Source organism: Neolamprologus brichardi, chromosome 14 (genome assembly GCF_056152115.1).
Source record: "Neolamprologus brichardi isolate AB-2024 chromosome 14, ASM5615211v1, whole genome shotgun sequence".
Classification (NCBI taxonomy): Eukaryota; Metazoa; Chordata; class Actinopteri; order Cichliformes; family Cichlidae; genus Neolamprologus; species Neolamprologus brichardi.
The window spans coordinates 22,948,868-22,966,603 of NC_142117.1; the positions used below are offsets into that span (position 1 = coordinate 22,948,868).

Sequence of the window (17,736 nt, forward strand, 5' to 3'; positions counted from 1 at the left end):
AGATAGTCGGTATAAGATGTAAAGATTATTATGCACAATAGCTCAAGAACATTTAAAGCTGTATAATTATTTTTTCCCCTGTAATCAACTTTGAGCATCAATATCAATAGTTTCATTAGAAACGACGCAGCAATTTAACGGCTTTAAATCCGAGTGACAAAAACAAGCACTGGAGACTTGGATTTTCTTACATCTGTTTTCTGATGTTTTTCTGAGAAACTTTAAAAAGTGGATGGGGTAAGTTTTCATGGGTCATATCCCCATGTGGGGTAGATATCTGGTCTGAACATATTACGGCACATGAAAGTTCTAATTCATAACAACATTGTGATACCAACCTCATCGCTGCTCCCTTATTTCCCAAAGGGTTCACCGCAGCAAATGGATCCACGCATTTCATACAGCACAGTTCCTCATCCAACCCTTCCATTTATCCAGGCTTAGACTGGAAATAGGAGTACCTTAGCTTGTGACCCCCTGAGGTTAAATTTGTTTCCTCCCAGCCTTAAACTGGGGATTTTGGTGAATGTCTTAGCCACTACATCATAGAGACACTTCTTTGTTCTCAAATTTCAAGGATTTGAAAAAAAAAATCTTGATGCTGAACTCCTTCAGTAAAGTTGAGATCAGGCTCTGAGGAGGGCAGTCCGTGGCTGATAGTGTTTTTCTATCATGGTACGTTTTTACTATATTGGCAGCACAGTATTTGGCATTAAAATGCCAATCAATGTCATCAGTTGTGATAAGATCCCTAACACCATGGGCTAAAATGCACCATGTTTTCTACTGACCTCCTCCATATATATACGTATATTGAGAAGGATTTAAACCAGAATCTTCAAATTTGGATTCATCTCTCCATTAGACCTGTTGCCACTGATTTTCTGTGTAATTTGGCAGATCTTAGGTTTTTTTTATTCTGATTCCCTTTATAACTGCCTCAATGAGCAGTACAAGGATTACCTGATGTGCCAGATGCATCTCTATGTCCTGTGTCAGATACTGCACACCATACCGAGATATCTCTAGGTTTTGGCTAAAAGTTGTTTGGAATTATACAAGGAATTACTCCTTTTCTGTTAACTTAAACTGTTTTATCATTAGATTCAACTGAGGAATTGGGAACAAATATGTTTTGTGACAGACTTTTAGAAAAACATGTTCTTATCTTTGAAGAAAAAAACCTGAAAGATCCTCAGAAATACTGGAGAGCTGTATTGCTCAAGTCCAAACTATAAATAAGGTAATAAGTGAGCGCACAGTGCTGCACGTAACTTTGGGGTTATCTTGGACAATTCCCTGTCTTCAAACTGTTATGCCAGGAAGATAATTCATCTGTCACTTTTTCATCCAAGGAACACTGATAAGTGTGTTCATATGTGTGTTATTTCCAAGGCAGAGTTGGATCAAAATTGTTCATGCTTTTATCTTTTCTTACTCAAATTATTTAAACTCCCAATTTAACCGTCTCAACAAATCATCTTTATACTGCCAACTGCCCAAAATGCAGCTGCACATCTTTTAACTGATTTAAGGGGAAGGCCTCATATCTCCCAGATTCTAAAATCTATTCACTGGCTTCCTGTCAGTTTCATATTAACTATTAAAGCTTTGAATTGTAACACACCCCAGTACATCGCACAGCTTTTATCGACCCACTCTTCCAACTGGTCCCTTAGGCCTTTGTTTGCTACTGCTGGTCCCATATAGTCACTTAAAACACATGGAGGTTGGGGGGTTTTGGGGTGGAGGCTCCAAAACTTTTTGACTAATTGTTCCCTTAATTTTGCTTCAGAAGGTTTTAAAAACAAACAAACAAACAAAAAGCTCTAGCTAAAGACACTTTGGGTAATCATATATCTGGCCTTGTACCATTTAAGCATCAGTTTAGCAGTTTTTCTTTTATTTAAGGTTCTTTTGGTGTCAGGCACTTTGTAAAAGACGCTTTATAATAAACTTTAATTAGAGACGCTTGTTGGATCAGGCGTACCCTTAACAACTTGCGTATGAACATTTAAATCTGCAACACTGAGCCTGCTAGTTAGGATTTTTTTATTATGAATCATAAGGACCGACACGTTATCGGTTTCCTGATGCTCTCTGTGTAAAGACAGATACTCACTTTGTTGAACTGGCCTTGGAACATTGTGTGCAACATTGAAAAAAGAGCTTGACATTTTATTTTAATATAAGCACACATTTATACGATATTTGGAGAACAAGTCACTTGTTATAGTCACAATGCTTTACAAAGTTCACATGAGATTACTGCATTGGAAAACATGTTTATTTAAAAATGTACTGGAAGATGCTCTCTCATCTGAGATGAAGAGAAAGCAAGTTAAACTACAATTCAGGTTAGACTTTTTTTCTCCCCCGCCCAGTAAATCAATTACAATTTTCGTGTACAAAACAGAAACATTTTAATTAAATAAATTTTTTTTAAAAAAAAAGACGGCTTCCATTCTTTCTCATCGTTTTAGTTTCTATTGCATTTGAATGAATCATATTATACACAGCATAAAGTCATTAATCTACATTTGTAATCATGTTTTCCCCCCCTCTATCATTCACGCATGGCAATTTTAAACAATAAAGTGCTTTTTTTTTTTTAATTTAAAAAAAACAACCTTCTCTTCAATCAATCTAAGATACACTGAGACAATACCTGCAGCCCTCTTCAAGACAGTGGAATCTGACGGACACGCGCACATTTACACACAAATACTCAATCCCACACACGAGTAGGCAATATTTTCACCTGGCTGTTTGTTCATTTATACAGTGTATGTTTACTCTGTGCTTTGTATATGAAAAGGTCTCGAGCACACAGACTGACTGAGATTAATCGTTCTGTTAATTACTGCTAAGTTTAACTTAGTCATCTGATTCTTTTACCTATCCATCTTTTGTTTTTGTGTGCCTCTTTTTTTTTGAGGGGGTGGGTAGATTTGTTCAACAGCATCCACACTGACGGTAACTTGTTTCCATTTTGTTAAGAACAGTTAAGAATCAAGCTGGATCTACACACACACACACACACACACACACACACACACACACACACACACACACACACACACACACACACACACACACACACACACACACACACACACACACACACACACACACAGTCTGTTTCTTCAAACCCTGTATTGTCCACTGTCAGTGAACATCTTGCCTCTTGTCTCATATGTGAGCCGTGAATTTCAGTCATTTACAGAGGACTCTCCATCAAGTATGTAGAACAGCTTTACTTCTTGAAAATCTGTTACACACACATTGTATCTACTAAAGATTTTAAAAAAAATTAAAAAAAAAAAAAAAAGAGGTTCATGCTGGATTCGTGTTTTTACTGCACTAACATTTTGAGAGGCTGTTGCAAAAGAGCCCACACGTTATGAACCCTACATAGTGTGCTATACAGTGTCAAACTACGGCGTAGAGCTGTCCTCATGCAAGAATTAGTCCTTCAGCCAGGACCAAATGATTGCCACGGCGCGACTGTCCACTGCATCGTGGCTGACAGCCACTCTTTGCGTTGTCATGGCCCATTTTTTTTGTCTTGCCCACATTATGAGACAAGGGCACAGTCTTACAGTCGAGAGGGAGCAAAGAATCTCATGGCGTTGATTTCTGTGCTTCGCTGTGTTTCGCTTGGGAAAAAAATACATGAGAGCAGAGTAAAAATGTTGATATCTCAATACACCGCTGATAACTGAGCAGGCAAAAACTGCAATAAAGTTTTTCAGCTTGCTGTGTTCATAGGCGATTCAGTGAGAAGCTCGAGTAATTTTCCTTCTTCTTCTGCCACGACGTGCAAATATGACCTTTGCCATACAATCCTGCTCACTGTGCTCTACGTTTCAGCAGCCCGGTCATAGGGCAGCAAAAATATTACATCACGGGCTGTGATGTGACTCTGACAGCCGACACTTGAAGAGCTGCGGTGATGAATAGCTTAACGGCATCTCTCTTAATGATCACAACGTCCATTAACAGTTAAGGAAGGCACGTAATGCTCTGAGAGTGCTCTCCAGTCACTAGATGAGATTTATGTCCTGCTGTTTTGAGTGACAGGCACTTGAACACCTTTCTGTCCTGTTGCTATGGATGCAAGAACAGAAAAGGCATATTAATCGTCATGCAGCAACAAATTACACCAAATGAAACAAGAAGTAACGCTGCTCACAACCAAGAAGAGTAAAAACAGGCATTTAACTAAAAAGAAACTCACCCAATCGGTATTTCTCTTTAGCCTCTGCTCTCTCTTTGGCATCAAAGTACCAGACTGTGATGGCATAGCTGCAAGAGACAAGAGGTAAAGGCTGAAATAAGAATAAAAGCTCATCTTTTTATGGACAAAGAACTATGGCTCAAAAGGGAAGGGGGGAGGAAGAAAAAAAAGAGACATTGTTGGTGAATTTTATAAATTGATAAAGCAGGAACACAATGGTCATAACAGTCACAATGTCACAAAAGAAACAAATAAAAACTAAAGTCGACCAGGCCGCAGACGTCACAGGCAGCATAGGGTTAATTCCTGCTGTTTCTCATCTCTCCTGTGGGGCTGTATTGTTTATTCCTGTCTCTCATGTCTTTGCCTTTCCAGCACGAGTCCTGCAATCGAACCTTCCTCCCCACGCCCTCCCACCGACCTCCTCAGGAAACACATATTTCCTGCCTCCGGCCCCACCTCGCCCCCCAGCAGTCAAGACGCAGAGGAGAAGAGATGGGAGAGTAAAAGGCTACGTGTCACGTGACCTTATAAACATGCAAACGTTTACATCGGTCTGTAAAGTGGGCCCGAATTATCTCGTGTGAGCATCAAGGAAACTTCAACCCATGTGAAACCCAGTTTTCTATACACACGTAATCAACTGTAGAAAGACAGCGACAATGACCACGCTGAAGTAAAATGAGAATAGAGAGAGGGGGGAGAAGGGAAAATATAAATTTAATCTTTTTTTAACCTGCTGGAATAGTTTTGATAAAAACATATATTGGTTTCTGCACAAAAAGCCTAAACTGTATGTTAATTATGATGTACTTATAGAACTGAGCAACAGAAGACAGTTAGCTGCCAATAACCCATTGCATGATTTCACATGAATTAATATGCACGTGTTACTAACCGAGTTGAGTAGGCTGGCCTAACTTCATGTGGGTTCCTGCGGTCAGACCAGAAGATGAGCAGCCGGTCGAAGAGAGGTTCAACTTTGGCTACCACATTTTTGCCTTCAGGATAGATCTGCAGCAACCCACCTTGTTTCTACAAACAAGACAAATGCATAACAGAAACAGAAATACCTATTTCCAAAGTACATAATGTGAATCCCTGAGGGTTTACCCGGGTTACCAAATACAAAATTTCAATAATAATGCAATAACATTAGATGCACATATGAACTAATGATGATTAACTTTTTTTTCTCATTTCAACTGAGTGAAACAAATAGTGGAAAAAATGTACCTTGGCATCCCAGTTCTTGTTAAGATAGTAGATACAGGTGATGCACCGTCCATCACCGTTAGGGTTGTCAATGTGGCGCACGTACCCTGCCCCGTTACCTGGGTAACAGGCAACCATGGCCTAAAAACAGAAGAAATGGGATCATTAGTTATAACTTGATACACCATTATGACAAAAAACAGAGTTAACTTTTGATTTTTATTCTTCAGCCATATTTACGACGTAGAGGCAGGACTGTTTGAAAGGTCGGCCACTAGCAGAAGAAGATACGAGTGATGCAGTGCAGGAATGATGCAGCAACCCTCCTCCTCATCTCCTGCTCTAATCATCTCTCACATTTGGCTTTTCCACCCCTCTGCAGTAAACCACACCACCATATTATATTATTTATTTATATATACATATACATATACATATATATATTGCTTGTGGCTACAATGTAGCTTGCCACCACCAGTGTGTGAGCATGGGTAGATGACTGGTTGTGTAAAGGGCTTTGGGGTCCTTAGGGACTAGTAAAGCGCTATACAAATACAGGCCATTTAATATTTTCCAAAGTGTTATTAAGTGGGCAGCGCAGTAAAGCAAAGAAATATGTCAGAGTTCAGCAAAGAAACGATCTGCAAACAATGGTTTCACGCTGGTATTTCCCCTGCTTGACGTGTGAGAGAGAGCACTGCTTTCTCTGGGGAGACAGAGGGAACTGAGACCTGCGTGAAAAGTCCTTCGTTCAATGCACATTCCAGACGAGGGCCACTACAGGGCCACGTGGCTGTAAGCTAAAAAATAGAGCTGTGCCAAAATATGATACATACAAGGCTGTGTGACATATCCTTCAGATTAACAGGGGCATATTTGTGCTTCAGTAACTTTCCAAACTGTCTCCTCTGGCTTTAAGTCTCCTCAATATATGAAAAATCTATAGCTGATTCACTTACTCACTGACATCAGCTTTTGCTAGCGGAGATTGTGGCTGATGCATTTGGCAGCGTGTAAAGTAACGATTTCATTATTATCTCTCCAGCTTGACAACAGAAGAAGATACTGTCATTGTCTTGACTTAAACTGTTCTGCATGGGAAGCAAAGCTTACAATACGAGTCAGCGCATCACTTCAGCTCAGCTGAGCAATGCTATTATTCATTGCTAACAGCTTCTGCAATACCGCAGTATCGATTTAACTCAGCTGACGCTATCGTTTAAGTTCTTGTACTACAGTGTGCAACTTGTACCCTTAGGAAATGAAAGCCTGCTCACATAGATTTCTAAGACAAACACACCTGCCCTAGTGTTGTTTGTGAAACTCAAAAGTGACTGTAACACTTTGTGGAGGAGAGCTTTGATGCATGCTTTCCTGCTCCTCTTGCTGGAGCTTGATTGTGTGACTCTGCTTGGCAACAATTGTCTGCTCTCATTACTGACCAGTGCTCAGAGTTAGCGCTCATTAACCTCTAGACCTCTTCTTCTCGACTCCAACTGCCAAACGGTGTCCGTGTCAAAATGAGCAGACTAATTGTACAAAATGAAAAACTGATATTTGGGTGTGTTGTTTACGATCATCAGAAGTGTCGCTTTACTTAGAATTTATTTCAACAAACGAAAAAGCTCCCAACAATCAGATGACCCCTATGAGCAAGTACTCGATGACAGTGGGAAGAGACAAAAACAACAACAACAACAACAACAACAACAACACCCTTTTACCAGGAACAAATTTCCAGGAGAACCAGGCACTCTCTTGGGTTATTTTGACTTTGATGTCAAGGTCACCAGGATTAGAACTCGTCTTGAGATTTCTATTAGATGTACCAATGGCATTGTTTTCAAAACCATACGTTGCCTTGTCCGTGAGTTATTGCATTCACAAGATTTTTTATTTTATTTTATTTTTTTAAGAAAACCTGACCTCTGACCTTGAGGTCGAGATCAGTGAGATTCAAACCTGTCCGAGATTTTTAGTAGATAGACCTAAAGTATCTATTTGAAAATCCTAGGTGACTTCCTTTTTTAGTTATTGCATTTACAAGATTTTCAGAAAAATATGACCTCTGACTCTGACTTTGGGGTTGAGGTAACTGAAATTCAAACTTGTCTATGACGTGCAGTAGACATACTTATGGCATCATTTCAAGCTCCTATGACGCCTCTAATTCTGTGAATTCTATCGCAGTCATAAACTAAGTTGTCCAAGCCACCTATCCAGTGAAGTGACAATAGCCCGTCAGCCTTTTACGGCTGAGGAGTAAAAAAAAAAGAAGTTTGCCTTATAATTGGTCATTTTCAGCTTTTTTTGAACAACTGATGGTTTGTTTTGATGTGCTAACCCTTAGGACCTCTACTTGTTGACTTGGCAACATCTTCATGCCAAACAGTGACAAGAAGAAGAAAATACCAGACAGGAGTCTACTTTTAGCACCCTGCTGTCACTGTCAAGTTCACATATTACCTTCTGCTGCTGACCTTGTACCACAGTGATAACAGCTGATCGGTCTTGTGGGGATACGTGCCCTTTTGTGCAGACAAGAAGCTGCTCTGTTGTGCAAAGGATAAATATGCACTCTGTCATTAAACAGACAGCAAACTGTATAAAGGTATAGTTTGGTTTTGACTTAATTCAAAAAGGGAACTATTCAGGTTTAGAATACTTATGAGTATAATTTTTATAAGTAGTTTTATTTTAATGGCAGCTATCTTTGAAGCACAGTGGATTCTGGTCGGCAGTTTGTGATCATCTGAATCGCGGCTATTGAGAATGGGAAAATGGCATACCAGACATTTTGATACTCAATGACAAATTTGATTTTTTTTAACAATGAGTGTAAATATTTTGGGTGTGCATGTATTCGAGGAAGTATGGTTTCCCAGCAAATAACCCTCTTTCCCCCCCCAAAATGCCCACAAACTGTCTTAACAGCTGTAATTAACCACAATTAACATGTGATATGCCACACCAGGCATCTCAGCCCTAGCCTTGAAGCATAAACACATTAAACACACACAGATACACTGTGGCTACCAAGCGTACACAAGAAGGGTATATAATTTAGAAGATGAGTTATTGTTTTATTTGTTTGTTTGTTTTTTACTTTAAACCCACCTGAGGTGAAAAAAAAAAAGAGTTTTCTAACACAACGATAGTATTCAAATAAGTTTCATATACATCCACATTGCATCAGTCTACACCTGTCAGTTGCATAGACACCCACAGACACACAATACTCGGTCAGCTAAACAGCACAAATCGATCCTATCTGTCATTTCTGGCCCTCCTCAGCTCTTCATCTCTGCCCTCAGTAAGTTCAAGTCTAACTGGCACCAACCACATGCCTGCCCGGGACCAGCATTAATGCTCTAATGGCAGCTCTGGGTAGATACCCAGGTGACGGGCAGGCAGGCAGAACAAGCTGTTCTGGAGGAGAACAAAAATAAACTCCAATGCCACATGCATATTCAGATAAAGGGAATGATGGTGGAGGTGGGGGTGGGGCTGGGTGAGGGGATGGCTGAACAAATACAGGCATTGCCGTTTGCCAAGGTGATCGAGTAAAAGAGAGGGAAGGCATTTTTATGCGTGTGACGCACAACAGCGAAAATGTTGCAAGTTGACTGTGATGACTCCAAAAGCTAAGGAGAATTTCAGGAAGAAAAAGTTTTCATTCTGGGTTTTGGTGGTAGTTATGTTTCTATAAACATTTCAGGATTCGTTAACCTTCAAGTAAACTGTTTTAAAATCCTCTTTGAGTCATATTACTCATCTGCTGCAACAGATATAGACTGCACAGTTCGGTTACTCCTTACGATTGCAAACATTACTATTTTAAAGTCCCTTGCGGATCCCACAAGCCTTGTGCATGTCTCCCAAACTCTATGCTATGAAAACATAAGAGAAGTGTGTTAGCAGGCCAAAAGAAGTCCTCAAGCTCCACCACATTTTGCCGTGTGGCAGCCCTGAGCCCTTTCGGATGAATGGAAAACATGAATCAAAGTCAACAAGTCCTTGATGGTGAATGTTTGGAGCTGCTCAAGGACTCTTCGGTAAAACAAATGTTTTTCAATTCCACAGTTGAGACCTGCAGAGTCACTAACTGTCAAGCAGCACAGTATTTTTGCTCCATTTTCAAAACTGATTACTCACAAGCAGCTGGGAGAGCAGGAGATTTCATATAAGAAAAAGAGATTATTAATTTTTCCAAATTGAGAATGAGATAAGAGCCCGGGTGAATAAAACGGAATAAGGCTGAACTGCTCTGCCACCCCCACCTCATATCTCTGCCGTCCTTCCAGTTTGATGTCATGGCCCGCTGCTTAGCCAGATTCACATATAGTTTGCTGCTCATATAAGCTGAAGGATGGTTTTAGAGTGTGTGAGAAGTGGCGTGACCTGGACTAGGTGAGTTCAAACAATAACTCTATAATTGTTCCCTAGCAGCATATCGTAACCAGCAATACTGTGATCAAAGTGAGCGTCACTCTCCCATTCAAGAATAGTCAATATCTGCTAACATGGCCAGGCTCTGGATTCACTGTAAATCTGTGAGTGTTTTGAAAGAGGCAGTAGACCCCTCTTTCCCTCGCCTAATTAAAAAAAACAAAACAAATTTGTCATTAAGTTTACAAAATGTGAGCCGCTAAAGCTGAATCACATCAACACAGCACTATCGCATTTGGAGACATTGCCACATGACAAGATATAAATGGTTAGAAACACAATCAAATTCAAATATAATAAACAGCCTCTAGTGTTTACAGTATATTACTGGGGGTTGTGTGAACATAACACAAAGGAAACCAATAAAAAAAAATAATGGTGAGATCATAGGCTGTGCCCTTATGAGTCAGTCACACTATAGCCACAGTTGCACTCATTATGTATGAGTCAGCCCTGAATATTAGCCTAAGCAACACAGTCAAACGACTATTTCTGTAGGTGTTAGCATTTGTATGTACACGATACACTATTTCTTTTTTTTAAAATAAAAAATTAGCGCTGTGGTGCCTGGCAGCTCCACTTGCAGTGTCCACATATCATGCACCAAGCCTGGGTCCTTTAGAGTAGTGGACCTTGCATAACATCACATTAAGACGCATTCAAAATGATAGGTGAGCGTCCTTATTAACACCAACTTGTCATCAAAGGAAACCAAATGTTAACTGTTAAAACTAAAATCTGGTTCTATTTACCATCTAGATTGTCTGAAAGGAAATTAAATTGATTTAAAAACTGAAAATCCAACCATTCATCCATCCATGCTAGGAACTCAGTGACTAGCCTGCGTGTTACTATATGACTTCTGGCTCCTGCCTGCACGGTGGCACTGCTGAGCTCTAGGAGGGGCATCTAAGGACACTTTACTGCAGAAGACAGACAGTCCTAATATGCCAAGCTTCTGCTGCATCGCCCTTTCTCGCTTACTCATCACTGTCTTCCCTTTACCCCCTGATCCACTGCACGTTCACATCCCCTCTAACCCATCCCTTATCTTTGAGACGTTCCCAGTATCACCTTGGGTCATGTAAACTACATTACCATTCCTTTTGTTAACACTATAATCCTTGCCCTCCCCCCTACGTTCCCACAGGCAGCGAAACCGGCCTTCTGCTGACTAACAGTAGACAGGCTTGGGGAAAAAAAGTGCTACTTACTGCTGGTGCGGCATTATTTTGGGCATTGCCAGGCCCTCTTTTTCCTCTCCTCATCTCTTTCATACACAATGCGCAGCTCTACTCTGTATGGGCCTGTTACCAAGGTAACGGCAGGGAAATATTTTGCCCAAGTAGCAAATAAGGGGCTTGATAAGACGGGAAAGGAGAAAGGGAGTAAAGGACATGGGAAATGAAAATGTGGAGAAAATGAAAAGACGAGAAGAAGAGCAGAACACCAAGAAGAAGAAAAAAATACAAGTGCACTCTGGACAATGAGACGAGAGGACGTACCCCACAGTACCCAGACGGTGCCCCTTCCATGTATCTGTACTGCCTCTTTTCCTTTCCTTATCACTTCCTCTTTCTTTCATGCTCACTCCACAATTGCACCTATTGCAATGCTGTCTCTCGCACTAATCCACACAAACACCCCGTCAGGACATTTTGTACTATGCAGCACAGGCCTTTTCCTTTTATTTTTATGCACCAAGAGCGCACAATGTGATTTTGGCCTGGGAACAACTGCCGTTTAGGTCTCGAACATTTTCACCAAGGGGTCACTCGGTTTGTTATACCATCTAAGAGAGAATAAATGACCAAGTAGGTAAAAGTTAACACAACAATACATCCTTCACAATAAAACAGTGGGATCTAATGATCAACCAAGATGGACTCACTGTCCTCCTAATTTCATGGCACTGCAGAAACTGGAATCAGCACATTTTACATTTTCAGCATTAAAGTTCTGCATTGAAGATTTGCATACTGCTTCCAGGGTTAAGTGTTTGCTCTTTTGTTGTTGTTGTTGTTGTTTTCAAGATCGAAGTAACACCTTCGATGCGTTATTGACTTCAAAGATAAATCCACTTCTGTCATGAAAGTAAGCTGCAGCTTAAAGTGTCAAAAGATAAAGAGTGTTTTCTAACGTGAGACAGGCTACACGGCAGAATGCCATTCAACAGCAATGCACAAGACCGTACTGTTACCGTTTTTGCACTCTGAAGTGCAGGGATGGGGGTAATTGTGGAAAACTGGGCATGTGTTACCCTTACACAGCTCTGCTCAGGCATTATGTTAAAGTGGCTTCACTTTACTGAAGAAGCGCTGTCGGCCCAAGTCTAAGGGAGCAAAGGCGGCTGCAGTGAGATAAGCACAACAGACCTCGTTTAAACACCGTCTCAAACTGACGTAGATGGTAAGACGTGCATTTAGGGCAGGGTGCTATGTGCAGTTGAGCAGAGTTAGCAAGGTTGTGGAGGAAGCACTATGGAAATAGAGGTGAAAAAAGAATATCCATCCATCCATGTTTTATTATGTCAAACAACAAAACAGTTGTTTAATATGGTTTCAAGCAACTTTTTACATCTGTGTGTTATATGTTGCACAGACATAAAGATAAATGCTGGCTACTTTGCTACACCGCTGCAAAGACTTGTGTGGTTGCCAGCTTGCAGGCAACAGCTTTCCAATGCGGAGCACTAATGTGTCTATTTTTTCAGATCAGATCACATTTGGTCAACATCAAGAGCCATCCTGGACGTCTTTTCCACATAAAAAAGGTTACGCATTTCAACGGGAGTAAAAAAAAAAAAAAAACAAAGGGAAAAAAAACCCCAGCCTATACTGGCGTGTAAAACACAGACAGGGGGGAGAGCATACAGTGCCCCTAACAGATATACACAGAGATAAACACATGGAAAAAGACTAACAAAGTTCAATTCTTTTTTTTTTCTTTGCTCTTCTACAATGTTTTTCCAAACTATTGGGGAAGTATTTTGTAATTGTGGGGCTCATTCCTAAGGGCCGCACTCTGATAATTGTGCACTGTGTCTGAAAAATATCAATGGAAAAACTGGGTCACGTAGTGATGCTAAAGTAAAATAAGGGGGAAAAAAAATATGCTGCTCACGTGGCATGAGATATAAGATAAGGGAAATGAAAACAAACACTCTTCTGCCATGCCAGTGCCATGTTTGTGTGGGTCAAAGTGATGATAGAAAATTCTGGCAGAGATAAAGCAATGGCAGAGGAGATACAGCCCCCGAGTTTGTTTTCTTCTTCTTTAGGGTGCCAGAGGTATGAAGGCAGGGACTAGGACGGGGAGATAAACTTCGGCAGGCCTAAACCTAGTGCGAGTAGAACTGCAGCCCCTCCCTCTCGCATGTGCCACAAACACAGGGCTCATCTTGACATCCTATCAGCAGGAGCCCTGCGCACTCTCCCCATGTGGTGCGATGGTGTGTGTTTGCCTACCCACATGTCGGCATTATAGAAGGTAAAGCAGGGCAGACAAGACAGCCTGGCACAACTTCAATGAGGTAAGACTGATGCTCTACTCTGGCATCCTTTACTGTCCTCCGTTTTTCCCTGGCACGTTTCTTTTAAAACCTCTCACCCGCACCCCCCTCCCCCACTCCTCTCACCTTAGTGCGTCCGTTGATGACACAGTTCCCAAGCTGTCCATTGGCAGAGCTGTACATGACGGCCTCATCTATGTGAGCCATCAGCACTCCAATGTTCTCGCACCCGGGCTCTTTCCCCTCCACCCAGGCGATCTGGTCGCCCCTGATGTTAAGGGAGGGAATGTTCTTCTGGCTCACCAGCTGCCCACCACGAAACTTCCCATTCTGATTTAGAGTCTCCACCTCTTCCAGGACTCTGTCGCCCAGCTGGCAGCCCAGGAAGTTGTCCTTTACACAAATCCCATAATACCTCATGCAAGGGACGATGTACTGCTTGGCTATGTGCTCTGCTGACCAGCCAGTCCCTGCAGGAAGTGGTGGGTTACGGGCAGCATGTACCCCGGGTGCAGCTGAAAGGCCTGAAGAAGCCACCTTACTGTGCCCACTGTGCTGATTATTATGAGGGGCAGCGTGGGTTAAGGAAGCCAACTGGTTGGAATGGGAACTGTTGCCACAGTTGACAGCAACTGAGAGAGGGGCGACTGCTCGAGCCACTCTGCTGGTTTCTGTGGATTTGCTTGCAACGCCTCCATCTACCAACCTTCTCCGCTTCCAGTCCGAGTCCCCTGAAGCGAATACTGGGTCCATAGAACCTCCTGGTCCAGCTGACCCCATGCTCTGGCTGTTAACAGTCTCTGGCCCAATCTCCCGATTCTCCCCACATCTCTTTTTCTGCTGTTGTGCCTGTCTGGTTTTTAAGTCACCATTGAGTCTCCGCATTATTGACGGGTGCTTCTCATGAGCAGTCCAGTCCCCATTCTCCATCAGGCAGGCTCTGCTGGTGAGGGGGTACCCGGGGCCCTCCGTTTGCCCCTCCACCCCCGTTACTTGGGCAGGGTAACCATTTGGCGTCTGAGCCAAAATGCCTGAGTGGTTGCCCTCTACAGTTGCAGAAGGCGACACCACCCCGCCGTTGTAGAGCGGCACGCCGGTTTTGCATTGCTTCGTTGGGGTGGTGATTCCCGGGGAGTCAGTCTGAGAGGCTAGATCCGCGAGCAACTCCGCCGCGGTTGGACTGCCGACCGGCGCCGCACATAAGCCATTAAGCCCCATGTCCGTCCGGTGCGTGTGGTGAATCTCTGTCGGTCCGCTGACAAACTGCCTGCTGTTCGCTCCTCTGTCCTGCGAGTGTGAAACTGCGACGGATCCGCGGGCTGGGTTTACAAGGTCCGTCTGTTCCAAACTCTCCATTTCATCTCGTCATCTGCTGGATGCGCACGTACTTCACGTCCTCGACTCATTTTCTAGCTGAGCCGCTGCTGCTCTCTCTGGGGGAGAAGATCCCTGGCGCAACCGATGGAAGTTTCATGACTAAGTCCTCCTCTGCTGCCTTTGATTCCTCCCATTTCTCCGGTTTAAATACTCTGAAGCAGCGTGTTTGTTTGTCTCTGCGTCTTATATACATTCTGGGAGTGTGTTGGGCATTTCTGTGAAGAGCAAAACGATACACTTTAGACCTATTAATAGCACAGTGCAGACCACCTGTCACAGCGAGCTGAGGTAAATAATTCCTAATATTTATGTGGTGCAACAAACTCCTAGTTTGGGCTATATGCGGTATTTCTATAGGCCTACTCGTAGTATTTTTAAGTGGGAGCAAGAAAACAGTGCCAGAGAAGCAGCCTATACATTTATAAAAAATACAATCCTAAGCATATGCTATCAGTGTAAAGAAAATGAAAAAAAATGTGCAGGCTAATATTTACTGCAGCTTTATACCCAGATTTTAGTCATTACAAAGAAGGAAGGTCAAAACAAGTCACTTTTACACACAGTTGGGCTATACCACCTTGACAATGGACACGAAAATAAAAAAATATATATAATATAGGATAAAATGAGCACTATAAAAGGAGCTTTCAATATAAGCTTCGACATCGTGAAGTGTATTAAATTTTGGCGAAACACCAATTAAATTATTTATATTTCGTCTTTGTCTGCCATTCATTACCAACTTAGCAGCACCACTATTGTTAAGTGCCCCTTGAAAAAAAGAGTGAAAGACTAAACCGGTTTATTGAACGCCATTAAAAAAGAAAAACGTCCCACAGAGTATTAAATAAGTTAAATATGCAGGTTATGGGGTCTAAAAGCGTTGAAATTTCTCGCCGGGAAAGCACAATCCACTGCTTACCTACGGCAGCCTACAGCAATGCAAATCCTCGGCGAGCGTACGTGACAGGCTGAGAGTACGCATGTTATTTCCGGGATTGTCTAGCTCGTGCGTCCGTCCCATCCAATTTTCTTGTCGGTTATAAATAATATCCAGGTGGCGAGGGCAGCCAACGGCGGCCTGACACATTAAACCGGGCGGAGGGGCGAAAAGAGGAGCCCGGAGATCCGCCAGGCGCATTCAAAACAACCAAAAAAAGCGCTCCCCGTTGTGTCGGTGAGCGCCCCCAGTTTGTGTCTGCCTCCCCCCACCCCTACTCTCTTTCGCCTCCTCCCACAGCTCCCTCTCTCTCTCTCTCTCTCTCTGTCTCGCTCCAACTGCCGTTTACACGCGTGCAGGCCGGCCACGTGACTACTTGCTACTATAGCCGACCTACAGCAGCAATAACATAAACCGCCCGTGAGAGGAAAGAAAAATACTATAGAAAATAATGCATTTATGTTATTCAAAGATTTTAATATTTATTTAAACAATACCAGAATGTAGAAAAGTTGACTCGAAAGTATAAAAACGTAGGATAAATATCAGACGTATTGTCTTTACACTGTACTGGTCGGGGGCAAATATTCACAAAATAACGCTGGAATATTTAATCTGCAAAACTGAATATCCGTATATCAATATGTGATTTTTCTGGTTTACATAATTATTAAAATCATAACCTGCATGCTTTTGAAGCAGAAGAATCAAAATGCATGCAATTTGTAAATCAAGTACTTAGACAGATAATATGCATGATATTACACAGATGCTGGCTTTATAGTTTTCTGCAAATGCCCACGTCTTATATACTGATATAAAACATAATAAAAACATCAATATAAGTTCAGCTGATGCCACAGCAGCTCAGCATCTATAGAGCAGGGGTGTCAACACAAGTCCAAGGCCGGCACAGATTTCAATCCAGTCCTCTGGACAGCTTTGGGAAAGTTTCAAAACTGATTCTACAGATAAAGACCTCCTCCATGGCTATTCATAGTACACTAACACACTTAATAGTTAAACATTAATATAACATTTTATAATTATTATTATTGTTTTAAAGTTGGTAAAATAAATAAATGAATAAATAAATAAATAACAACTGGAAGTCTGGGCAATAACATAAATAACATTTATTTCTTACAATCTAAGCCCAGATCATTGAAGAGACGGAAGAGTTATGCTGCCAGATTTCATTTATTTATTACAGCAGCATTATTATGTACAAAAACAGAGACTGCATGTTGAAACTGCACTTCTTTTGCTTATGTTTAGATATCATACTGCTAAATGTGTGGTTAAACTTCTTTACACTGAGAGAAAGAGAAGTTTCATTGGTTCAGCCCTCCTAAGATAGAAGTCAAATGATGTGGCATCCCTGCTATAGAGTTTATAATAATTTGGACATTTAAGATGTCAGAGGGCCCGGTGGCGCCAGTGTCCGGCAGCCTCGCCTCTGTCAGTGCGCCCCAGGGTGGCTGTGGCTACAATCTAGCTTGCCATCACCAGTGTGTGAATGTGTGTGAATGGGTGGATGACTGAATGTGTAAAGCGCTTTGGGGTCCTTAGGGACTAGTAAAGCGCTATACAAATACAAGCCATTTACCATTTTTTTAGGGAAAGAAAAAAAAACAACTATCCAAACCTACCTGACTCTGTGTAAAAATCTAACTACCTTCTTGTTAAATCATTGATTAACTGTGATTAGGCCCATTTATGAGAATCTGAGTTCAATTTTAATAGCCTCATCAAGCCCGATTCCCACCAGACATGGTGAATCAAGAAATCACTTAAATAGAAGCTGTCTGACAAAGCTGAGTAGCCTAAAAGATGTCAAAAAGTGACACATCATGCCACAATCGAAACAAAAACCTGTGAAACCTAGTCATTGACATCTCTCATTCTGGAAAAGGTTACAGAGTCTTTTCTAAGGCTTCAGTGAACCACAGCACAGCACATTAGTTTCAAAAAGTTGGAATAGTGGTGAACTTTCCTGGGAGT

General features: G+C 41.8%; 1 protein-coding gene across 1 annotated transcript; it reads right to left on the bottom strand.

The window, feature by feature from the left end:
- Positions 1-2,269: 2,269 nt before the first annotated feature.
- Positions 2,270-16,008, bottom strand: egln2 (egl-9 family hypoxia-inducible factor 2). Its single transcript, XM_006795401.2, has 6 exons — positions 15,715-16,008; positions 13,542-15,007; positions 5,477-5,596; positions 5,139-5,275; positions 4,241-4,308; positions 2,270-4,110 (listed from the first exon to the last, which is right to left on the bottom strand). The coding sequence occupies exons 2-6, from the start codon at positions 14,769-14,771 to the stop codon at positions 4,058-4,060; spliced, it is 1,608 nt and encodes a 535-aa protein (XP_006795464.2). The 5' UTR covers positions 14,772-15,007; positions 15,715-16,008; the 3' UTR covers positions 2,270-4,057.
- Positions 16,009-17,736: the final 1,728 nt, after the last annotated feature.